General features: G+C 43.7%; 1 protein-coding gene across 3 annotated transcripts in view; it reads right to left on the bottom strand.

Annotated features, from left to right (window-relative positions):
* Nucleotides 1–9,054, bottom strand: part of LOC106525068 (polypyrimidine tract-binding protein 1) — a gene marked incomplete in the record, with an annotated part of 30,308 nt that overhangs the window by 6,598 nt on the left and 14,656 nt on the right. For 2 of the 3 annotated variants that reach the window (XM_014019177.1, XM_014019178.1), the window contains 10 exon segments: nucleotides 911–988; nucleotides 1,082–1,298; nucleotides 1,481–1,573; nucleotides 2,713–2,746; nucleotides 5,835–5,977; nucleotides 6,131–6,211; nucleotides 7,833–8,010; nucleotides 8,083–8,193; nucleotides 8,272–8,400; nucleotides 8,470–8,616. In XM_014019177.1, coding sequence (XP_013874631.1) covers nucleotides 911–988; nucleotides 1,082–1,298; nucleotides 1,481–1,573; nucleotides 2,713–2,746; nucleotides 5,835–5,977; nucleotides 6,131–6,211; nucleotides 7,833–8,010; nucleotides 8,083–8,193; nucleotides 8,272–8,400; nucleotides 8,470–8,616 — 1,211 coding nt within the window. 3 annotated transcript variants of the gene reach the window in all.

The raw sequence follows: 9,054 nt of genomic DNA, 5'->3' as shown, positions 1-9,054 counted from the left end.
TGACTAGCGTGGATAAGCTAGTATCAGCATTGGAGAGGCTAGGGACTAGCATGGATAAGCTAGTGTTAGCATTGGAGAGGCTAGCGACTAGCATGGATAAGCTAGTGTTAGCATTGGAGAGGCTAGCAACTAGCATGGATAAGCTGGTGTTAGCATTGGAGAGGCTAGGGACTAGCACTGATAAGCTAGTGTTAGCACTGGAGAGGCTAGCAACTAGCATGGTTAAGCTAGTGTTAGCACTGGAGAGGCTAGCAACTAGCATGGATAAGCTAGTGTTAGCACTGGAGAGGCTAGCGACTAGCATGGATAAGCTAGTGTTAGCACTGGAGAGGCTAGCGACTAGCATGGATAAGCTGGTGTTAGCATTGGAGAGGCTAGCGACTAGCATGGATAAGACGGTGTAAATGTATAAATGTATAAATGTTTTAGCTGTGTATGTTTTAAAATAGGTTAATTATATTTCTAAAATTAGAATTAGTGGTTAGCTTAATTTGGGATTAGAATTAGCAACAAATTTCATCTCCATAAGTCTGACCCTGATCCTGAGAACTTTTCTTTGATCTTAATAAAAACACGACTGAGTTTAAGAGACRGTTGAGAAAAAAAACGTCTCAAAGAGTGAAATCTCTTATTGCAGCTCAATATTTTGGTAGAAGGACTTTAGATACAACTTTACCAAACTGTAAGTTCACCACATGTGGGAGGTTTTAAAATAAAAAAACAGGACAAAGACTTGATCTGATGAGAAAACATTTAACATTTGTTTTAAATTCAAATTCAAAATTACTTTATTGATCCCAGAGGGAAATTAGGTTTAATTAGTTTTTCTGTAAACCAAGAGATCCAGGATTAAAAGGTTAAAACTTTATTTATTTATTTAATCAATTAATTAATTAATTAATTGACTTACTGGAAGAACTTGAAGGCTTTGACGACGGCTCCAGAGCTGGAGAACAGCCTCGTCAGATCGTCTTCCACCACAGAGGGACTGAAACCACAAACAAACCAGACGTAAGGACTTTGACGAATCCGGTTCTGGTCCCCCGGCCTCCCCAGAGTCCAGAGCGGAGTCTGGACTTACGGGATGTTGGACAGGTGCAGGGTGGCAGAAGGCGGGAAGATGTTGGAGTAGTTTTTAGAGCCGGGCTTCTTGAAGCGGTGTAAGGGGGAGCTGCTGTAGTCTTTGGTCAGACCCTGGTCCTCGTGGCCTTCGCGGGGAAGCTGCACGCTCGTGTGTTTGGACAGCGTGATCCGGAGGGGCTTCCCGTGCAGCCGCTGGCCGTTCAGGTGACTCATGGCTGAGAAGAAGACAGGATTTATTTAGCTTTTCAGAGGCGCCCGAACTTTCAAAACAAAGCTACGCTGGTGGTTGAACATTTCAGCTCAGAATCAAACCCTGAGGTCATTTTTCACAACAAAGCTCCACGTTTGAGGACTTTTATTTTGACAGCGACCCCTCCGGACCACACGGAGCCGTTACCTAGCTGGGCCTGAGTGCTGTCGCTCATCTGAACCAGAGCGTTTTCCTTCTTGTTGAAGAGGATCTTCACCCTCATCACGTCTCCATAAACACCTGAACACAGAGTAGGACAGGAGCAGGTGACACGTTTGTTTCACGTCAGCTCAAACAGAAACAACAAAACAAATCTACAACCAAAATGACACCTGCCACACTACTGACCCTTCGTTTTACTAACATAAAAACAAGGAAATCTAGAACAACCAGCTGGAGGACGAGGGCTGCCGTAAAAAACTCCTCAGTAAATTTAATTTACGGGAGGCAAGAGTTCCTGAATGGTTAAAAACAGGAAGTACAAGTTAGGAAAATAAGGGTAAGGGTCAGAGAAAATTTAAATAAATGGCAGATTACACCGTGTAGGCGCTATGAATTATGGGTTTTAACAAAAAACCAAGAGCTGCTGATTCAGCGCCGAGGACATGCAGAATTGAAAGAAACCCGGCATGCAGACCTAAAAACTGAAGTAAATAAATAAAAACTCCCAATAAATGCAGCTCCTCTGAGTTTACAGAAGCTCCCACAAACAATATCTTACCTGCTGCAGATAAATCTTGAAATGACCTTAGTTTTTAAAAAATGTATTTCTGCATTATTTGTGCTAATTCATAACCCTCAACTCAATGCAGGGACCATCCTGGGTCTCCTCCTTAGGGAGGCTTCCTGATGAACCTCCTCAGCTGGCTCCTCTGAATCTGGAGCAGCTCTACGCTGAGCCTCTCCTGAAGAACTGAACTCTCACACTATCTTAGTCCAGGTACCCTGCAGAGAAGACTCAGTTGGACCTCCTAGACCTGAGATCTGGTTCTTAGTGATTCAACAGAATCAGTCCTGATGGAGTCCAACTCAGAACCTGAAGAGGTCCGACTGAACGATGATTTAATCTCATTAGCTGGAAGCTAACTTGTAGCTAAACTGTTTTTTTTTTACTTTATTACCAAAGCAGATTCAATTTTCTGGATTTTAAAAAGCTAAAGTGAAGTTGTTTGAAATAAATTCTAATAATTAATCTGAAGATAAAGAGAAGCTTCAGAAACTCAGAGGAAAAGCTGCACAGATTATGGATAAACTCAAATCAACACACAAGATCTGACAAAATCAAGCAGACACTCATTGTTTTTTTTAATAAACAGGTAAAAATCAGAACATCCAGGTGGTACTGATAATTCAAAAATAAGAAGCTAGAGACAACATACCGAAGAGAATAAAGAGGCAGTGGGGCGTAACTCTCTTTAAAGACAGCAGAGAAGGCAGCGGAGGGACAGGACAGGTAAAGGTGGGAGGGCAGGACAGGTGGAGGGTCCGAGGCGTTTCCATGGCAACAAATTTAAAAAAGGGGAGAAAACAAACAAACAAAAAAATAAATAAAAAGACAGGTGAGGGGTCAATCAGAAGGTTAATTATCTTTAGAGAAGAGGGGTCAGATAAAATTAAAAGATCATTTTACATTAAAATTGCACAGGTGTGCGGTGCATTCAGGTGTGTGCGGTGCGTTCAGGTGTGAGTGTGTGATGTGTTCAGGTGGTCTTGTGATGACAGKAAGTGAGATCATGTCTTACAGGAAAAACAGGAAATCAAACTACACATAAAATACAAGTTATTACTTTGATCTGCCTTCGATTCTCAGGAATTAATTTTATTTTTTAAACATTTTTGGAAAATGATTATGAAGAGGAAGGAAATGTTTTTCCTGACACAATGTTGTTAAGGTTTGACTTAGACCTGCGGTTGAACTGGCTCTGAAAGCTGACTTTTTATTTAAAGCTCAGAACATCTAATAAATATAAAAGTGGCATCCAGGAACTAATCACATCACCAAAGGGACCAGTCACCAGATAGACCAATCGCCGAGACGCCAATCACCATAGGGACCAATCGCCAGAGGGGCCAATCACCATAGGGACCAATCACCATAGGGACCAATCGCCGAGAGGCCAAGCACCATAGGGACCAATCGCCATAGGGGCCAATCACCAAAGGGGCCAGTCGCTATGGGACCAATTGCCAGAACGACCTATTGCCAATGGGACCAATTGTGAGAGGGATCAGTTTCCAAGGGACCTGTCGCCAGAGGGACCAGTTGCCAAGGGACCAATCGCCAAGGGACCAGTTGCCAGAGGGATCAATTGCCAAGGGACTAATTGCCAAGGTACCAGTTGCCAATGGGGACTAATTGCCAAGGGACCCATAGCCAATGGGGACCATTTGCCAGGGGACGAGTCAACAGGGGGACCAAGCACCAATGGGGACTAAATGCCAAGGGACAAGTCGCCAGAGGGACCAATCGCCAATGGGGACCAATCACCAATGGGACTAACTGCCATGGGACCAGTGGCCAAAGGGGACCAATTGCCAAGGGACATGTTGCCAGAGGGACCAATTAATAGGAAACCAGACGCTAATGGGACCAATTGCCAATGGGACAAATCACCTATGGGACTAAATGCCAATGGATCAGTCACCAATGGGGATCAATTGTCAAGGGACCAGTCACCAGAGGGACCAATCACCAATGGGGACCAATTACCAAGGGATAAGTTGCCCGAGGGACCAATTAATAGGAAACCAGACGCTAATGGGACCAATTGCCAATGGGACAAATCACCTATGGGACTAAATGCCAATGGATCAGTCACCAATGGGGATCAATTGTCAAGGGACCAGTCACCAGAGGGACTAATAGCCAATGGACCAGTTGCCAATAGGGACCAGTCGCCAATGTGAGCAAACTGCCAAGGAACAAGTCGCCAGATGGACCAAACGCCAAATGACCAATCACCAACAGGACAAATCGCCAATGGGACCAGTCGCCAGAGGAACCATTTGCTGGAGGGAGCAACTGCCAATGGGACCAATCACCTATAGGACCAATCGCCAATGGGACCAGTCGCCAGAGTGACCAATCGCCAAGGGACCAATCGCAAGAGGGATCAATTGCCAATGGGACCAGATGCCAGAGGGATCAATTGCCAAGGGACCAATAGCCAATGGAGACCAATTGCCAATGGGGACTAACTGCTGTGAGGATTTGGTGTTTGTGTATTTTCTGTTCTTGTCTTGTGCTTCCATCTAGTGWTCATTTCATGCCTTGTCATCTCAATCCTCAGATTATTCAGCCCTTCTAGATCATTCTGCTCACCTGTCTTCACTCCTAATCATCACAGCTGTCTCCACTCTCCACTTAGCCTCTGACTACTTATACTGGTTCTCATGCTCTCCACCTTCGTCCGTTCATTGTTTGTTTCTGTTTGGTTCATGTTCTGCCCTGGCTTCCTTGTTCCTGCTCACTTGTAAGTCTTCTGTTTTTGCCACCACGCTGGCCTTTAATTTAATAAAAGTTTTGTTAAATTTTTAAGTCTGCCTGCCTGCCTGCATTTGGGTCCATCCTGCCACTAAGTCCTGACAACTGCCAATGGGGACTAATTGCCAATGGGGACCAATCACCAATGGGACCAATTGCCAAGGGACCAGTAGCCACTGGGGACCAACTGCCAAGGGACAAGTTGCCAGAGGGACCAATTAACGGGACCAGTCGCTAATGGGACCAATTGCCAATGAACCAATCACCAATAAGACCATTCGCCAATGGGACCAGTCGCCAGAGGGATCAATTGCCAATGGGAAAATTGCCAATAGGACCAGTCACCAGAGGGATCAATTGCCAATGGGAAAATTGCCAATAGGGACCAGTCGCCAATGTGGGCAAATTGCCAAGGGACAAGTTGCCAGGTGGACCAATCGGTAATGGACCAATCACCAATGGGACCAGTCGCAGAGGGTCAATAGCCAATGGGGACCAGTCGCCAGAGGGACCAATCACCAATAAGACTAATCCCTAAAGGGACCAATCACCAATAAGACTAATCACTAAAGCGACCAGTTGCCAGAGGGACCAATAACCATTGAGAGACCATTTGGCCTAAGGACCAAACGCCAAGCAACCAATCGCTGAGGGACCAGTCACAGAGGAACTAACCACTGCAGGAGCGTACACAGTCCAAGTGTGTCTCAATACAATTAGCTGTACCTGCTGCTTTAATTGTTGGAAATAAATAATACTAAGACAGTATCATCAGCATTGGTTAAAGATCCTCACATGTACATCAGCTTAGCAACACAAAAGATTTTAGTTGAGAAAACAGAATCAAACTAAATCAACGTTGTGAGCGACTCATATTAGCATGTAGCATCAAATCTGAACAGCTTTTATCACAAAATTCCTGCCCAGCGCATAGTTTTATTTTAAATAAAAGTAGGTGAAACCATGTTGATTTAACCATCAGAGAAGGTTTGATCAGACTGAAGGATAATTCCTCACCTCGGGGTTCAGGTTGCTGACCAGCAGGACTGAGTGTCCAGCAGGGATGGCGGGAAACCCCAACCTGGCAGCTGCAGGGAGGGTCAGAGAGGCCAGGGCTCCCGGCAGAGCGGGGACCGTCAGTCCTGGGTAGTGGGAGGACACTGAGAGAGGTGAGACGAGTAAAAAAACACACCGAAGACTGAACGGAAAACAGGATCACAGAGATACAGCTTTATCATAACAGGCCTTCTGCTTCTCTGATTGGCTGTCCTTCCTCTGGTCGGTCACATGACACCTGACCAGGTGAAACTCACCTGCTGGCTGAAGGGTGAAAGCAGGTGGGAAGGCATGAGTTGCTCCGGCGTAAGGTGCAGCTGAGATGATACCTGGAGCTGCTGAGAAGAACAACACCTGAGTTCCATCAATAATCTATTAAACATTTTAATTTTTAAATAATCATTCAGATTATTAAAATAAATCAGGAAAATAAAAGGACGATTAATAAACAGTCTTCACCTCCTGTTRCTGTTTGTGTAAATGCTGACTCAGCATTTAACTGAAGTTTTCCTGTTTTTACTTTAACTACTTCTGCAGACTTTGCGTTTTTTTCGCTCTTCATATCAAAATATTTAGTTTGTTCAGGACAACGGTGTAATGATTTCTGAAGATTTTTAAAGTTTCAAGATATTTAAATTTATTTACAAATCTTTTATTGATATAAATGCATTGAGATCTCAGTCTTTAATATTCTTCTCTTTAATAATCTGCTTCAGCTGCTGCCTCTGTTTTTGTCTTATTCTTCTACTTTAGCTTTTAGGTGCAGTTCTGCTACCTTTAGCTTCCATACAGATTTTGTTTAGGCAGCTTGCTTCTTCATACTTATGCTTCCAACTAGCTTCATGATGCTTTTAGCTAAACTCATGATACTTTCAGCTGGGCTATTAGTACTTTTACCTGGGCTCTTGGTACTTTTAGCTAAATCCATGATACTTTTAGCTGGGCTCTTAGTACTTTTACCTGGGCTCTTGGTACTTTTAGCTAAATCCATGATACTTTTAGCTGGGCTCTTAGTACTTTTAGCTAAACTCATGATAATTTTAGCTAAATCCATGATACTTTTAGCTGGACTCTTGGTACTTTTAGCTAAACTCATGATACTTTCAGCTGGGCTCTTAGTACTTTTAGCTAAACTCATGATAATTTTAGCTGGGCTCTTAGTACTTTTACCTGGGCTCTTGGTACTTTTAGCTAAACTCATGATACTTTTACCTGGGCTCTTGGTACTTTTAGCTAAACTCATGATACTTTGAGCTGGGCTCTTAGTACTTTGAGCTGGGCTCTGGGTACTTTTAGCTGGGCTCTTAGTACTTTTAGCTGGCCTCTTGGTACTTTTAGCTAAACTCATGATACTTTTAGCTGGGCTCTTAGTACTTTGAGCTGGGCTCTGGGTACTTTTAGCTGGGCTCTTAGTACTTTTAGGTGGGCTCTTGGTACTTTAATTTCAAGATCTTAATATTTTAACTCCTAGCTAAACTCTTGACACTCTTTCTAATTTTAGCTTTTAGCTAACTTTTGACAATCCTCAGGAAGCTTTCAGCAAGCATTTTATATTTAAGCTACTGTTTTGCTACTTCCATTTGCTAAAGTTACATTTTAGTCAATATTTTGTTTCTTTAAGCTAACCTTTTGCTTTTTTAAGTTTTGCAAGTGTTATGTTACATTTAGCCTTTAGCTAGGGTTCTTTTATTTTTAGCTGATAACTTGAGCTTTGCTATTTTCGGTTTTCAGTAAGTGTTTTGCGCCTTAGCTTCACCAACTTATTTCAGCTTCTTTACCAGATTTTAGCTGTCATTTTAGCGCTCAGCATTCACACCCACTGTACTTTCACAGAAAATAAATGCTTTGTTTTTTTCGGCTGTTTTTGTTTAAACTTTCGGCTGCTGTAGTTTGGTTTTATTTGTGAATTTGAGCTTTAGATCATAGCGTCTGTGCTGTGGAGGACACTGAAGTCCTTACCGAAGGCTGTAGCCATGGCCGGGTGGTCCATGGGGGGCTGGCTCTCTCCGGAGGGCAGGTCCGGTCTGGTGAAGTCTCGGCTCTTCTCGTTGTTGTATTTGACGTTGAGGCTGGTGAGCTTGGAGAAGCTGATCCTCAGGGTGCAGCAGCCGTTGTAGATGTTCTGTCCATCTAGAGACTGGAAGACAACGGCACGGACGTCAGAAACCCGTTGGCTCCGGGAAAACACCGGAGGTTGGCCGCAGCTCACCAGTTTGGCTCCCTGAGCCGCCGCTCCGTCTGAATACTGCAGCAGCGCCTGGAACTGGTTGTTCTTGGTGAAGATGATGATCCTCAGCACGGTGCCGAACTTTGAGAAGATCTGAGGAGGAAACAGGAGCCAAGTGTCGTCTGAATGTCTTCAGTCTGACAGAATGTGTCCTCAATCGTTGACAGTTACCTGACAGAGAGCGTCCAAGGTGACYGGGTAGAGCAGGTTCTCCACCACCACCCTCAGCACCGAGCTCGGAGCCGTCATGGGCGTGTCCAAGTGGGAGGAGCTTAGGGCCCGGAGGGCTGCCTGGGCCCTCTGAGACAGAGCAGAGGGTTAGCAGGAGCTAACAGATGCTAACAGGTGAGTATGAGTGTGTTTGTTTACCTCCTGGTTGGGGGAGTTGTCAGTTTTTAACTCTTTGTGGTTGGAGAACTGAACGTAGACAGGATGGTGTCTGATAACAGGCATCACTGTGGAGTAATAACCCACCATGTTTTGAGCTGCTTCCTCCGAATTCATCTCTAAAAAAGCCTGAAGAGGAGAAAACAACATGAGTTTGTTACAGAATAACTGCAGGAATTTGGAGACAACAAAATGTTTTTTTTTAATTTTAGGTAAGTATCTGCAGTTAGGATAATCTAAATATATTTTATAAACAAACAGCTGTCATCACTTTTCTCACAGAACTTTGAACACTAAAAGTTAAATTATCAGGTCAGCTTAAATACATAAAAAAATTATCTAGGCTTTACCTTCTTGCTAACATTTTACTACTACAGCCTCAACACTTTCAATTCAAGCTAGCTTCTTGATAATACAGCCTCTCGAAACTAATTTCAAGCAAGCYTCTTGATACTTTAGCTTCYAGCTAGCTTCTTAAAACTTTAGCTTCAAGCTAGCCTCTTGATACTACAGCCTTTTGACTCTTTAGCTTTGAGCTAGCATCTCAAAACTTTAGCTTCAAGCTAG

The sequence above is a fragment of the Austrofundulus limnaeus genome, unplaced genomic scaffold (assembly GCF_001266775.1).
Source record: "Austrofundulus limnaeus strain Quisiro unplaced genomic scaffold, Austrofundulus_limnaeus-1.0 Scaffold210, whole genome shotgun sequence".
Lineage (NCBI taxonomy): Eukaryota > Metazoa > Chordata > Actinopteri > Cyprinodontiformes > Rivulidae > Austrofundulus > Austrofundulus limnaeus.
Note: the sequence above shows the minus strand (reverse complement) of the source record. Positions and strands in the feature narration are given on the sequence as shown.